A 16,296-nucleotide genomic window follows, 5' to 3' on the forward strand; every position below is an offset into this window, starting at 1 on the left:
AGTGTCTGATCATGCATATCACAAACATTACATTAAGCACGATACCTTTGCGTTATCCATACATTTATAGCAACGAGGTTACATCTAGATGCTTAAACTGAATTCCTCAGCTATGTAGTTTACAACACCCTCAATAACTAGCGTTGACTATAGAAGATGCGCTGCCCTCACTTGAAGAAATGAACAGTTCTCGCAATCACGAGTCAAAGTGTCGCCATGCTGTGATGAAGCGCTCTTCGTACACTTTTTAACACGAAAGTGTTTTATTCCGGGGTCCACCAAGACTTCACTGACGTATTTCCGTCACGGAAATACGTCAGCTTACAATGTACACGAACATAATACAAAGAAAGAAACCAGAAGAAAAAGTTCCACAAACATGCAAAATTTGGAAATCGAACCCACGACCTCTCGGTCCGCGACAATAGATCGCCGAGCGTTTAACCCATTGCGCCACAAACGCATTTGCAGAGAGCTACACAGACGCGCCTTATATATCTAACACTCTCCTCCGTGTACCCGCGCTCTTGCTCGGGGCGGTGCCGCCGCCTACGAGCAGAAAAGAGAAGTACTGCATTATGACACTAACGCGCACCGACAGTGAACGCTTCGGTGGTCTCAGCACTACGACGCCTCGATGCCAGCATTCGAAGGGACGCTGGCATCAAGAAGCACTACCAACGCCACCTAGGTGGCGTTCACCGTACTCAGCACAGCGGAGCATGGCCTCCGCAATTAGCTCTGAAAATGTTTCTGAAGTTGATCGCGGAGGCTGCAATTACGACGCGCTGTACGCGCTGATTTGACTCGGTGACGATTCAGTTACGTGCTTTGTCTTGCGCGTTGTATTAGTGTGTCAGTTACGTGCTTCGTCTTTCGCGTTGTGCTAGCGTGTGCAGCGTAGTGCAGCTTCCATATGCACGACGGTTGCTCATGGTCATCGACGTTGGTAGTCGTGATGGAGGAGACGTGCCACCAGGCGTCAGCGTGGGTGCATCAACGCCTAAGGGCGCTTTAGCCACAAAACACCAATAGACATTATATATCAATGTGCAATAAACATTACACTACTTCTGTGAAGACACGTTTCACTTTCGTGTTCTATACCGATTCCTATATAAGAGGGATCAACCACATTTTTTACGAGGTCCCGTCAAGATTCGACAGTCAGATTTCTTTGCACACCAGTATAGAACATCGTCAGTTGTCACTATTGACTACAGGTGAGACGTTGCTTTCAAGAGGCGCCAAATTTTCATGAAATTGTTACGCGTGCACAGTCGACCATCAGTTACGCAAAGCAAAGCAAGCTACCGATTGTCCGAGCAGCGAAATGGCAGCATTGTGAGACACATCTCCTGAACACACCCAGATCGAGAGTGTCGGCGGCCTCCATACTTTAATCTTGGGCCTGTTCACACGTAGCTAGCTGTAAATAAATAAGGGGTTTCCTCAACATGTACTTCTCGTTGCCAGTACCAAGTCACCGGCATGGGGAAATCGGTCGATATGGGCTAGTGAAACCAACATGGACACATGGAGAGGACCTGTAAGCAACACACCGCTGAACTAGAGTGTACTAGAACTATTGAGTGGCGCGACCGAAGCCGGCGCGCCTTGCATACCGCGTCCCCTTTTTTGGAGAAAGTAGCGGTGGCGCTGGCGTCGCCCACTCTTGAAGCAAGCGGGCGCGCTCCAGCCTGTGATGGCTGTGTGCGTGCGCGCGCGCGAGCTTTGCCGCACATTGGTGACTCAAAAAAAAAAAAAAGGGGGGGGGGGGGGGGAGTAGCGTTTAAATCTCGGTTATACACCTGGGTGCAAGGCTGGGTACGCTCGCACGGGCCAAGGCCGCAATTGCTCACTTTTTAAAGCTCCCAGAGATGAAGAGCGACGACTTGCGTGGGAGAGAAATGGGTGCAGACTTGATATGCTCGTCGGCACTGATTGCACTGTGTCCGAGCTTCACTTTTAGCCTCATTTCACCGTGAGAGACTACGGGCACATAACGGAACAGAAGTTCGAGTGCCAAGGATGAAACCAATTCTTCGACCTGACGCGGTGCCGACTATTTTGCTGAAGGTGCCTTGATATCTAACCAATAAAACACCGACACCGCGGTCGGTCACTGACGCAACGGCGTCAGTTCGCGTCTGATAGTGACGTCGAAATTTGTTGCATTGAAGAGAGAATGCTTATTTAAAGCAACCATGTGCAGCAGAATTATGATTTCAGACACTTTTGCGGAGACCTACGAAGGAGAGCGCGTTAGAAAAAAAAACGGAACAAAGCTTAGAAATCTTTAAATCTGCTTTAAAAACAGATATCGCAGTTGTGTGAACTGCATCTGTTAGAGCATCTTGAACGCAAAAATGTTATATATCAATGTACAGCTTAGAAGAAATATTTACAATGTTTACGAAAATTTTGGAAAATTCCTGTTAAGAAATTATGGGTGTCTTTCAGAGCAGTATATAATACATCAATTTTGCGCACTGCGGATATCCAAGTATCCAAATGATTGCAGTATAAAATTTGTGACATTTTTGTTTAGTACTTAGTTAAATTTGATGCTTGCCTTTTGTTTTAGTTTAACGATATTTGTATAAAAAAGATTGACAACTTTAATAAACATTCTGCTTCCCCCACTTTGATCATTTGAAAGTTTTAGTTCAAAAGGCAACAAACCCCATCAAGAACGGTGCAGTGGATGCCGAGCAAATTGATAATTTTTTTTCGCATGCACTAATTAAGGTATAGGAGATAGGTGTAAGCTTCTTGCAGTTCGAATAAGGATTCTGATTACAGACAATATCTATACCTTCGGCAGAATTACGACTAAATGAAAAAAAAAATTATACTAAAAACGTGTGCTCGTTAATTTTTCTCGGGTGAATATACGTTTCACTGTCTAACAAATGTTATCGCTCCGTGTAGGACGCACGTATCGGAATTTTCTCGAATGTTATCGATGGTTGTATCGGCTGTCTGTTAATTGTCACCGAACCTTGCGTAATCTGATTGCATGTATGCGCGACGCGAATTGTGTAGTATTTTCTGGAAGACACGCTGGCACCAGCGATTACTCTGGAACCTTCGATGACTCATACGTAGAGAAAGAGTCAAGTATAAAAGCCGACGCGCTCGACCCGCTGATGAGATTTTCAACTGTGTTCGCCGCTTTCGTTGTGCTTTGAGTGCAGCCGGTTTTTCTTGAACACAGGTTCGCCCAATGAAGAGTTAGTTTTGCCATTCACAGTTTTGCTGCGGTGTTCTCGACCGTCACTACCACGTGACAATACAGTTATTGCAATACTGCTCACACACTTCGCTGTGCTCATTAGAATGCGTTTTGTACAGGAAAATTTATAATTAAGTAGGCAATAAAATGAATGACGGATATTGATCGCTCTGATAGCAACGTTTGATCCAATTTCCAAGCAGCAGATTAATAATACGGTTTTCCAGAATAAGGGTATTGTCGCGCTTCAGCAATCATCTTACAATCATTTTGCACGTCATAAAAAAAAGAAAAAAAAACCTCTCCGATCATGCCAGGTGCTCGCCCGGCGCAGATTAATTGTAGCCGGGACAGTAATGTAGTTCAGTTGCGATGAAACATTAATTTCTACGTTCCATTCGTGGAAACTCTCCGTTTCTGCAAACGCACCGGCAAGCTGCCGCCTGCGAGGCCGGACGACGCTTTCAAGAGTGGTCGACTACAGCGCCGCCGCTACTTTTCCGCACGAAAAGGCCCTCTCCACGGCCGCCGGTCGCGCCACTCAAAATATTCTAGTACACTCTACCCACAGCATGGCGGCAAGGACGTATTTCCGGTTCCGCAGTCACTTCCGGATGTGCATGTCCTCAAAAGCATGGCCTTCGAGATCAGTTTCTGTAGATTTGGACTGCCACCTATTTTTGGTCGTTCAGGCCGTGCTGCGTGCTTGTCATACAACATTCTTCAGAGCAGTGAAGCGTTAAACATGACGGCTACTTCACTCTGTTATGTAACTTCGGACTGCGAAATTGCCGCGCGACTGGCGCTCGGGGCACTTTGCGTGTATTCGCGGGCTTCTTTCACGCTCGGAAAAATGCTTTTATGTAGCACGCATTGAGCAGCAGAAAGCTGTATCGGGAGTTTTTCGTGTTGCTCCACAATTTTCTCATCGACTCTCTTGATCTAATGATAATATGTGAGAAGTTTCTTAATTAGCTAAGACTAATTATGTTATTAGGTGAATGCAAATAATAATCCGAGTAATCTCCAAGCGGACGGCAACCGATCACCTTACCTCTGTCCAGCTACGTCGCATTTGCATATTTAAATACATTTGCTAAGGTACGTGGTTACCCTGCACATATGCACACCAACACCGGCCGCTCAGCGGGACTTCGTGTTGCGAGGCCTATTTTGACCGAAGCCCCGTTTGAACTGAGAAGTTGCACTTCCGCACGATCTGGTTCTTTGCAGGCATTAGTCTGCAGGACAACCCGTACATCGCCGTGGACCTGGGACGGTGCAGACCAACATGGTCATTTACGAATTTCGAGACACAAGCCGGCTGTCGCCACTCACCTTCTGCGTGCGCCTCGACCAGGTTATGATCTCTCTATTGGAACTGTGACAGTCTTTGTCAAAAGTACACGGGGCTACATTGCCCGCGACCGCCATACCGGACTACAGGAAGTTTAAAAGTGTTCTGTGTGAATGCCAGACGCTCCAACGCACTGAGGAATAAAAAAAAAAGAAAAGAAAGAACTCGTATTCTATCTGCGGAGGGCCGGAGTGTCATTTTGCAGTGTCACGGGAACTCCAGCACACAACCGAACGACTTATGCAGGGGCGTGCCAGTATCATGCACACGAGTTAAAAAAAATACAGAAAGAGCAGGATGATTCTACGTGAATTATACCAAGAACATGTTGTTTAGGGTCTTTCTGAGAGACTTCCTGTAATTTGTTTAGTTGCTGACATCCAATATTTAATTAAAGGTAAATACGTTATTTTTATTAGTTCTAATTGCCAGTGTCAATCAGGCGGTTGTAGAGAGAATCGTTGAGGTGTTTTTTTTTTTCAGAAAGGCACACATCGCGCTTTTTTTCCTTTTTCTCGCGGATAGAGAAATATTACCACGTGCACAGTGCACATATGGTATTCTTCATATTTCGCATGCTTTCACTACTTACCGGAAAAAATAAACGGGCATACGACGTGTACCTTCCTATAAAAACACCTCGTTTTGACGTGCCGTACTATTCTCTACAATTGCCTCAGTGACATCTTGACAATTAGACCAACAGTTAAAAAGTTGGATAATAACATTTAATACAATAATTGGATGTCAATGACTAGGCAATTGCTAGCGGTTTTCTTTTACAAGACTCTCTCTCAACAAGACTGAACAACGTGCACTTGGTCTTAATCGCGTAGAATAATCCGTTTTCTTTTAATTTGGTTTATGATAACTGAGACACCCTGTATAGTGAATCCAGGGAAAACACGGGATCCCTGGTATAGTGAATCCAGGGAAACAAAATTCAAGACGGTTACCAACACAAGAACAAGGTGAGAGCAGGAGCCAACGATTCGACAAGTGGACTTCCCTTCTTCAAGGCCTTGAAGGCCTTGAAGAAGGCCCAAGGCCTTGAAGAAGACAAGCCCACTTGTCGGAACGGGCCCAAGGCCTTGAAGAAGACAAGCCCACTTGTCGAAACGTTGGCTCCTGCTCTCACCTTGTCCTCGTGTTGCTCAACGTCCTGTATAGTGAAGCAGCAGAGTAGCCCTTATACTTTTGACAAAGACTGTACATCGTTTGTTCGCACGTACACGCTCGCGAACAAAAGTTCTTGTGGTGCACGTCGTGTCGCAGATTTTCGCCCCCTTGTAGTTCCTTTACATATCCTTCTCAGGCTCGAAGACATCTCGGGCATAATATAGCTGTGCAAGTCCGTTCTATTAACGACTGGTATGTTACAAACGTGGAAAAAAACTTTTTTTTAATGTGCGAGCATTATGAGTGTCAAAGTGAAAAACAACAACAACAACAAAGTGTGAAGCGAAGCAATCAACCTAATCTACAGGCACCTCGCCGGAAGCACCACAGGGGCTGCCTTTTATTATTTTTTTTTTCGTAAACGTTTCTCGCTCTCTCTGTCTATAGATAAAACAAACGTCTCCTCATGCATTTTTTTTGCATGAAAACATCTTTTAGTGGCCCACGCACACGTAGGTGAAGGTGTAACATCGCGTAGTAGTTCGGCATATTGAAACTATACATGCTGGATTTTCTAGTCGACGCGTGCTATTCGAAAGACACGTCACGGCTGCTATTCGTCGTCTGTGATGACGCACCTGTCCATAAATAAAGGCCGAATCGGTGAAACTTTCACGAAGGCCGACGGTACAAGAACGCGCTCGAAACAACTTCAATATAAGCACACGGCTCCGCTCGCACCCTGACATTATATCCTGAACCCGCGAATATATCTTACGCAATCGCTTCTGAGTTATTCTTGGGAAAAAAACTGAAGGGAATGTGCATCGCAATGAACCAGGGCTCGCACGAGGATATGGCCAGCAACTATCCCGAGTCTTCAATTGTTCGCATAGAGCTAAATGACTACCATACAACGGCGTGATTAACCATGCTCGAACAAGGAATGTCTTTGTAGCCAACGCTTCGACAAGGGGATGTGACTTCGTCAGGATCCGTTGCTGCCGTGACGAAGGTCCCCTTGCTCCAGTGGAACAAGGGACCTTGCAAGTGACGTTGCTTCTCCAGGGACCTTGCTCAGCGGAGCAAGTTCCCTGGAGGGTTCCCTCCAGTGACACTCCTTGTTCAACCACGGTTAATCACTTGAATTCAAGACCCCATCTTCCTGTCAACTCGCGTATCGCTTGGGATGGTTACAATGATCGAAGTCCTCCACAACACTGCCGAGGTGCAATAGTTCGCGTTGACTTTATTTTTGCCCCCCCCCCCCCCCTTTTTTTTTTAGGTGACGAAGAGGGAGTACGATGATCTCCAGCAGGCCGTCACGGTGAAGATGATTCCCATCAGCCTGACCAAGGCCCGCGCTGTCCTCTACAACGGCGTCAGCGCGGACGACGTTGACGCGGCGCTGGTGAAGATGCGTTACGTCATCGAGGAACTGTGCCAGTCCGCCGGTGCATAGTCCTAACAACTTAGATGCACGCGCGAGCGTTACATAATCGCGCGCGCATGCGCACGCTCGACGAGGCACCTTGAATTTTCGCCTCGAGGCACCTTGAATGCTCGGAAATCGAGGAGGCACCTTGAATGCTCGCAACTCGGAAATGTTTCGACTGAAGCTTAGTTGGTACGGCGTGACTGTATGGTGTACGATTGCGACGCTAAGGCGACACTCGAGGGCACGTCGACGCGTTAAACGAACACGTGTATACTTGTCCGCGTCGTGTCCAAGCGTGTGTCACGTTATCAGCGCAGAATCACACACCATACAGTCATATTTGTCGCAGTATAAACAACTAGGAAAAGTCTTCAAACTCGGTGTTCCCAAACGCATCTGAATGCCAGCAGCCACACACCGGTCCTTCGGAGTTGGCGAAGCGCTTGGATTTTCAAGGAATGATGCTGACTCCCCTTTCAAAGTTACCCTTCTTCACGGAATTCGATTGGTTGGTCAATCGGGATGGAGTTTAACATTCCAAAGTAAATAAGGCTTTGAACGCTATAGCGGGGAAAAAAATTCGGATTGATTCTGACAACCTGGAGTTCCTTAGTGTGCACTCAAAGCTGGAAACACGCCGGCCGCTCTTGCATTCCGCTCCTATCGAAATACCGACCGGGGACCGATACCCACGGCTTCGTGTTCAGCAGCGAGACCCCCAACCGCCACTCCGGGTCTCCACCAATTGGTTCACCAGCCACTACAGTCCTCGCGTAATAAAGAATGCCACCGTGCAGATCTGTTATGCATGCCAAACTGTTAATTGCGATGTTCCTTTCCTGGTTCTTACTGCGGCTCACGCTGCATGATACTATGCGATGCTCGCAGAGTAGCGAAGAAGGCATCTTAGTGACATACCTCACGACATCCGCCTCCTGACAACGCCATCACACCTCTGTGAACGCAGTACACAACAAATGAGACACTCCCTGGTTGTTGAGAATGAAAATGGAATACTTATTTTCATGACAACAGGATAATAACAACGTTGGTTTTCAATTGACCAGCTTCAGCTGCCGAACTGACAGAAAGGAACTGAGGCCCGTAGTCACAAAAAAATATATATATATTACGCGAGAAGCGTTCGTAAGAGCAGCTTTGAGACGACGGTGATGGTAGACGGCCATTTGACATGGATACAGCTCTTACGAGCAAAACACTTTCTGTATTCGGCGTCTAGGCCCGCATTCACTAAAGCTCTTACGCTATAGTTGTTCGAATTACAGTCAATCCTCATGATCGACATATTATTAGCGAAGGCGGCTATCCACTGGTAAAGAGTGCTTACGAACGAAAAATCTTTGCGAATACAGCCCCTGACCTTTTAACAGACTATGGTACTTCCTGTATCGTTGTCTTTTCTATCGCTAAAGTTTCCATTTCCCCCTCTAAAGCAATAGAAAGAACGGATGTAAAAATTGACAGTCACTTAAGTACGCTTACGTGATTTGAATGCGAAAGCATGAGGACTTGTCTAAGTTATCACCTTAAATTAAAACTCCATCTTAATCCACCTTGCTCTAATTCGTACCAAGCTTAATCCACTTTAATCCGCCTCAATCCAGTTTTGGAAGTGGGCCAGGTCCGACGCCATGGCTGTTCATCGTGAGGCTTCGCAGTGCGAGCCACTGCCGGTCCAGTGCCGGAAACGTGACGTCATCAGTTGGTCACGTGGGTTTTGGTACCGTCGGATGATAACGGACGCTGGTATTCCCGCTTCATGGGGCATGTAATGCAATAAAAGGCAGGAAGGTTAACCAGAAGTATATAGTTCTGGTCTGCGACACAGTGTACTTTGTATGCTTTCAAGTTATCTCTTAGCCGCAGAAAACAGTCCATTGTTCGGGTGGCTCCCGACTATACTGGTTTCAAGTATACAGCAAGCAGTGCAACTAGCGCAACAACGGGGACACTGGCCAGCACTGTTGCAAACCGCGAGAATGAAGTTGAAACGGCGAGTGAAGAGCGTTCGCCACTGAAAAAAAGTGTGTTGCGTTGTGTACGAAGCTTTGCGTTGGTGTTTTCGTCGTGCGTGTCGTTTCATTTGTCGCCCAACGCAGCATGACCCACGTCGTCAGCCAGGCTGGTTACATCTCCAGACTCTTGTTCAATAAACATCTCTCTCTCTCACACACACGTACACCATAGTGGCAACGTCATCAGTTCGACAAACGCGTTGATGATGATGATGACGATGATGGTGATGACATTAAAGGCTGTGGCACATACCCACTCACGGGGATTGGCCAAGAGTCGGGCAGATTTTTACACATGTGCTAAGCGAATAAATTTAGAGATCCACGATGAATAAGTTAAAGCGAGTAAAATCCAAAGTCGCTTTAGTAAACATTCGTTGCAATCGAACACAGCTGCAGCTTGCGACGAGTGTCTCGCGCGAGACACACTTGAGCGCGTGAGAGGGAAAAGGCCCGAATCGATGACGAAGAAGACGCAGAAGAAGCCTTGGCGGATCCCGAACCGCCGCGGGTCAGCCCCGAGTTGCCCGTCTTCGGTGGACGTCCGAGGTCCCCCGAAGAGCCGCCGAAGACTCCGCGCTCTGCGGAGACGACGTCGTCGGCACGCGCGTCGTCTCCCTACTCGTCAGGGCCCCAGAGTCCTCCGCCGAGACCGGAAGGAAGATCCGGCAGCCGCTGCCCAATGGAGACCGTCCCGCTAGCCGACCAATCCTGCCATCGTGCAGGTACGTGTATGGTTAAAGTCGACACGCGTCAGCCTTCTTCAAAAGGATGATATACTATATACTTATACTATTCAGAGTGTTTTACATAACTTGAACCACTGGCATATCTAACGGGTAGACAGAGGGGGGGGGGGGGGGGGGGGAGAAGAGCAAGTGCCTCCCTTGCCTGCCCGGCAGATACGCCTATGGTTTAAGTTACATGAAACACCCTGTATATGGGCTCTGTCTCAAGGCAGTGAGCAAGAATGTAAGACAACGAATACGAGCAACATTAGTGATAGAGTGGTGTGGCAATATAACCCGCATATACGCACGTCATGCAAGAAGGCGTGGCATATACACATACATAAATATATTTGGAGGGCCTGCGTGGTTGGAGATGATTTTTTTGGTCGCGGACGCCGACGTCTGATTTTCTGTGACACGGGGTCCCTTAACGCTGTCGCGTTAAAAATGTTACGTAACGTTAAGAGACAGGAAGACAGCGGTGTGTATTGGAGAGCGAGCGGAGGTTACCGATATTCTATTTAACATTAAGAGAACAGCATGGAGTTAGACGGGACACATGTAACGTGTAGGGAAGATAAGCGGGGTGTCAAAAAGCTGGCGTGAGACCGGTGTAAAATTGAGATCGCTGGGAGAGACGTTCGTCCTGCAGAGGACATAAATATAGGCTGATAAACTAGATATAGATTCCGCCTTTGCACTGTAGTGGCGTAGCCAGGAGGAGGCCGGGGGGAGGGGGGGGGAGCCCGTAAGCTTCCCACCTTACGCTCCAATCAAAAAAAAAAAAAAAAAAATATGCTGGCTACGTCGCTCCAGGGAAGGCTATAGGGAGCGCGTCAGCCATTCGGTAACGAAAGCCTGCTGCGTGTGCCAGTCAAGCGGGGAGGAGGAAAGCTCACCCACTGTGTGCCACCGATCCTTCCGTGAAGCTTCCATTCAGTCGTGTCAGGCAGAGGGCGATCAGGGGCGGACAATGGGAGAGCCTTCCTCCTGGTTCTGATTTATTGCGATAGCAGTTATATTGACACTCCAGACACATTTCCGCCGTCGGAGTCGCGGCGATGTTCCGTATAAAGTCACGATAGCAATTACATGAACACTCCAGGCGCATTCGCCATCGGCGTCGCCGTGATGTTCCGTATAAAGTCAAAGTGCGATAACACTATTTTCTGGTTGGCTGATTCACTCGGTTGCACTGAGTTTCTGAAATAGTGTATATAGGGGTGAGTAAATTTGGTGCATTTGGAACCATCCTTCGCATTCTTTAAGAAGTATAAAAAGAGCTCACTGATTCCCGACCGAGGTGGGTGCATTCCGATGGTTAATCGGCGCGTACTAAAGAAACCTATACGTCGACAGAATGTATGCGGTGACTCCCCGCCACACTTCAACTACGACGTCGCAGCTGTTGATCTGAGACGGTAAACTCCTTAACACCTATTTCCCTCTCCTCCTTCCATCCACAGGAATACCGACAAATGTTGCCGGCGGAGGCGTGTGCCTCTCCCGGTGGCCGCCGTCAGTGACGATCGTTGTCCAGTCGCTCCCAAATGCAAACGACCCCGTGGTGCTGACCCATGCGTGCCAAGCACCTGCCACGTCGACCGCCGAAGAGGGACGTCCGTTACACTCACAACGCAGTCCGAACACTTTCTTGCCTTATGTCAACAGTCATCCTCTCGTGCTGCCACAGCTGCTGTCGCTCCACGTACCAAGATCGAAGGTGTCCCACTGCCGCCACGGCACGACTGTGGTCCTCCCCTTTATCGTGTCGACGTTGGTTCTGAACCTGCTGCCCCTACTGGCCTGTGCGCTTCTGCACTACCACAAAATTGGGTTTCCGCGGGTGTCTGCATCGCAGCCAACGAATCGCGGCCAGGACTGCGTCGTTAGCGCCTGGATGTCCACCGAAGAACAGTCGACTACGCGGCGGTAGGGTGGCTAGAATGTTCTAGCCACCCATTCTAGCCACCCTAGCGGCGGGCCGGCATCACCACTGGTTGCCAACTGAAAACGACAGTTACCTTGTCGCTATCGAACTGTGGTGATGACGTCGGCCAGACGGTTGTCGTCCCAAATCCACGAGATGTGCGGTCGTCGACCGACAGTGACCTCGTCGACCGTGTGTGACTCCTCGCCTAATAGCGTATAAGCTGACTGGGCTAGTTGGTTGATGACTCGGCAGTTCTCCGCCCTGCCACTGCTGGTGCTCCGCGTGTAGTGGACGATACGGAGCCATAGCCTGAGGCTATGCACGAGCGAACCGGCAGACGAGGCCAAGCGACTTCAGCACAGCCGTCAGAGTCTGTGGTCTTTTTCTTGGCTGCCAAAAACATTTTTTTTAAGGTGCAAGGAATTCCGGCTTCCTGCTGGAAGTGGTCGTGACAAGCATCGAGTGTCTGGAGGGGCTACTTACGCGCTGCGGTGACTTAACTGTAAAAAATTGATGTTCCATGTCACGCACTGGCGACGTTCTGGCAACGTACAGGTGCTGGGCCACTGGCTGAAAAGCGTTTTTTTTTTGGTTTTGACTTTGTTTTGTTCTTTTATATAGTTGAACGAGCAGCCGCGAAGAAAAGCTTTTTCATTTCCTGAATTTTTTTTTCTAAGTACGGAGCTTCAAACCAATAAAGAGTGTGTGTGCTGCCTTTTTTTTTTTTTTTCTTTGCCTGCTACTGGGAGAGCTTGTTGCGCAGCTCGGACCCGGGCATCCAAGACCGGATCCTCAAGCGCGCGCCCATGAGGTCGCCAGTATACTTGACCCGCTGGCCATCTATTAGGGCGATGTAACCCGGCGCTACACAACAATCCGACTAAACAAAGGTTTATTTTTTTCTCTCTCATTATCCACGGGTGGGTGGGTAGGGATAGTGAAAAAAAGTAAGTTTAGTTTACAAACAAGAACCTGCAGCTTCAGCGCAGTCAGGCGTAAGGTTCGAGCTCCACTGTGTAGCCGATATGAATCGTCGAAGACCCAACTCCCAGTGTCGTCGCAGTCAGGGGGCGGGGGCGGGGGGGGGGGAGGGGCAAGTGCTGTCCCCCCCCCCCCCCCCCCTCCGCGGAAACCTTTATGTGGGCGCGCCGCCTGCCACGTCCCTCTCGCCCACTCCTAAACCTCCCCGGTCCCGGCTTGAGTAAATGTTGACCGCAGAACTGTTTAATCGGGAAGGAAAATGCAATTGTCATGTTCTTCTTTTCGTTTGCGATCATATCTTGCTAGCTAGCGAGAGTTGCTGGCGCGTACCTTGCGGCCACCTGAAACGCCACGCCCGTCCCGGAACCGCTGTACAGATGTGCGAATTTCGTTTCTTGATCGATCGTCTGGGGGAGCGCTGAAATAGTGGCGCTATCACGTGGCAATTACAAGAATCAATGGTACTTAGTTGCAATCAGTTCAGTCGGCCATATTTAAATATGATCCACAACTTCCGTATTGGCACTTTCTTGGTGAAGCCAATATTTTAAAAAAAGTTAGGCGATTAGTTTATACTAATTGACTTTTCAAAACTAAAAAAATACCGCTGACTAGGACACGCGATCCTCAACACCACTGAGTTGGTTTGAGCCGCCTAGCACGCTCCGTCGTTTTTAAAAGATTGGCTACCTTTAGCTGGGACACCCTGTATATTGTAATGAAAGCAGACAGCCGGCCGTCCGCCAGAACACCTGTTTTACTCTGGCCTCTTCTTCCTCCGCTTCTCCCTTAGCTTTTCCGTGCACTTTTTCCTTGCATTTGGCCACGCTGCGAGTCTTGCACGGTTTCTTGCTCGGACGCTGGAACACCGCACCCATCGCTCGTCGGCCCATGAAACGGTGAAGACACTTTTGTGCTTCTTGAGGACGACGGGCTTGTGTCAACGTCTGTGACTATTAGTGCACTAACACACGCGTCAGCGAACTAACCGCTCATTTCCCTTCTTTCCTTCCCTCCTCTCTCTCCCAGTCATCTTTGTGTTCGCTCTTCCCTTTCCCCCGGTGTAGGGTAGCCAACCGGAAGTCATTCTGGTTAACCTCCCTGCCTTCTGCCTTTCTCTTGCTTCCTTCCTTCCTTCTTGCCCGGACGCTAAGTGAACTTGAACCGCCCCTCAAGTGTGGCGAGTGTCTTAGAGCGCAGCTTTTTAGGCGCCCGCTCCTGCAACGAGCGTCTGCGTGCCTCGGCGTTGTTGTACCTCGTAACCGAGCGAACGAGCCCAGCGAAAGATGAAAGCGAACGCGGAGTGCAGCGGGAGATGAAAGAAGACAGCGCGAGGCGGAAAGCGGAAGAGGAGCGGAGGGGAGACGGCCTGCACATTCCGCGCCGAGTTGCCGGCGGCCACGGCATCCGCCGCCGCGTGGGCGATCTCATATGCACTTCCGAAGGGGCGGGGTGGCGTGAGGTGGGGGGACCAGGACCCCGGGACCTCAGCAGCGTCTGAGGCAAGGAGGATATTTAAAAAATGCTGGAGTGGCAGTCCCCGCAGTTTCTTACCAGCACAGGTGAAGCCACAGTTTGCCCATACTTCCACTCTGAAAGAGGGCCGTGACAGCTGAAATCTGCTAGCAGCTCACGTCCTTTTGGTCAGTTATTGCAAATGCTCGGGTAATTTGAAATTAAAAGCTCGAACCTTTCGCTTAAAATATTACCTTTAGCTGTGTATTAATATCATGATGTGGCATAAAATTTGAAAATAACTTAAGACTTTCTTCTGAAACCAGTGACAGAAAGGAAGACGTACAACGATATCTGCACGGCTAAATTATCCGCCTAAAAACAGCACGGAGTGGGAAGAAAGTGCTTCGTATATTCCCCGCTATTTCCTAACGTTATTGCTTGCCTATGGTAAGATGGCGGCGGTCCGGCTTCACTTTTGAGACGGCAGCTCCACTCCAGCATTTTTTTTTTTAATCCTCCTTGGGGCGAACACGACACGTGTGCGCGCGACCGTGCCACCGCGGGGATCGACGGTGGAGCCCAATGCGAGCTTGTCGAGAGGCGCGCGGCAGCAGACGACGAAAAGCGAGCCGTTCAATTCAGGCGCCATTTTGTAGCAGGTGGTGACGATGGAAGCCGCGTGTCTGCTTGTGACTAGCACGAAACTACTTTTGATGCTAGAATCCAGTAGGCAATCAGTCAGCGAAGACAACGCAGTCGATCATCGCTGCTAACCAGGAGCGCTGACGAGAGCAGCCGTCGAAGCTGAACAATTTCATCACCGATCTAGCGGCGTCGTACGATGATGAGGCATTAAGTTCTTTCTGCCTTTGATGCTGTAACTTTCGTTCTCGTCGTTTCTTTTCAGTTTCGAAAACACTTCAGATTTCAAGCATTTGTCATCAATAAAATGCTTGACCTTCTTCACGTCTGCAAATCACGGTGAGACCAAGTTATAAGTGGCCTATGTAGGCGCTTGCATGTAGGCTCTCTTCTCCATTCGCCAATAGGACGCCACGCGCGAAGCAAACATGTAACACGGTCACCGTCCCGCAAATCGTGCGCCTTTCGCTGGCGCGGACCGTGAGTTCATGAAGCAAACAAGCAACAGCTTCTGTGAAGGCCCGTTTCACTTTCGTGTTCTACGAATTCCTATGAAACAGGGAACAACCATATTCTTTTACAGCGAAAGCTGTATATGGCTAGGCGAAACGAAAAAAAAAAAAAAAAACGTTCGTCCCATGTTTCGATAAACGTCTCCATTGGCTGCGCCGTCAGTTACGTCGTTCTCTACGTCGCACCCAAGCGCGCGCGCCATTGGCAGCGCCGTTAGTGACGTCGTTCTTTGCGTCGTATACCTGCTCTGCCCGCAACGCCGGCTCCTCGGCTCACCGTTGTCGCATGCGTTCGATATCTCGAGTTAGCTCGGCGTCGCGATTAGCAGCATCCGCCCGCCATTGGCGCTTGCGTTCCACTAGAAACACAAACATGTAACCAATAATTGAGAAACGCTTCAATACAGCGTCGGGTTTAACCCACTGCTAAACACCGGGGCCGCATGTTTCAGCTTCGCTGGTTAACCATAGAGAAAGAAAAAAAAGTTTTTTTTTTCTTTCTCTATGGGTTAACCATCTGTACGGAGTGCTTGGGCGGTGTTTTTTATTTATAATAGAATTTTCTTCTCTTTTTGAGTACATTTCAACCAAATGTATTCATACAAACAAATGTCACCAGTCTTGAACTGCGCTCGGAGCCGAACTCGTTACGCATAAAGCTAGATGTTATTGCACATGACCACTGCAGTCATTCTGCCAATTTTAGTGAGTTTTTGACAAATATTTTTTTCACTGTCTCATTAAGGAGGACGGCAAAACATCCTTCGTGAATTGATCCACCGGCAACTGAAGCTTTTAAGCTCAATATGACCAATGCAAATATTTCAAGAGCGAAAATGCGATATTAAAGG

The 16,296-nt window shown here is 48.7% G+C and overlaps 1 protein-coding gene across 1 annotated transcript; it reads left to right on the forward strand.

The window, feature by feature from the left end:
• The first annotated feature begins 4,512 nt into the window (after positions 1–4,512).
• On the forward strand, positions 4,513–11,855 carry LOC119454124 (uncharacterized). Its single transcript, XM_049667939.1, has 3 exons — positions 4,513–4,598; positions 7,000–7,168; positions 11,386–11,855. Exons 1-3 carry the CDS (start codon positions 4,530–4,532, stop codon positions 11,853–11,855), a joined length of 708 nt encoding a protein of 235 aa, XP_049523896.1. The 5' UTR covers positions 4,513–4,529.
• The last annotated feature ends 4,441 nt before the right edge of the window (positions 11,856–16,296 follow it).

Source organism: Dermacentor silvarum, chromosome 5 (assembly GCF_013339745.2).
Source record: "Dermacentor silvarum isolate Dsil-2018 chromosome 5, BIME_Dsil_1.4, whole genome shotgun sequence".
In the NCBI taxonomy this organism is placed as follows: Eukaryota; Metazoa; Arthropoda; class Arachnida; order Ixodida; family Ixodidae; genus Dermacentor; species Dermacentor silvarum.

Coding starts and splice junctions, on each gene's coding strand:
- LOC119454124 (XM_049667939.1), top strand. CDS start 4,530: ATGGTCATTTACGAATTTCGAGACACAAGCCGGCTGTCGCCACTCACC. Junction 4,599..6,999: donor TCTGCGTGCGCCTCGACCAG/GTTATGATCTCT, acceptor TTTTTTTTTTAG/GTGACGAAGAGGGAGTACGA. Junction 7,169..11,385: donor GGAACTGTGCCAGTCCGCCG/GTGCATAGTCCT, acceptor TTCCATCCACAG/GAATACCGACAAATGTTGCC.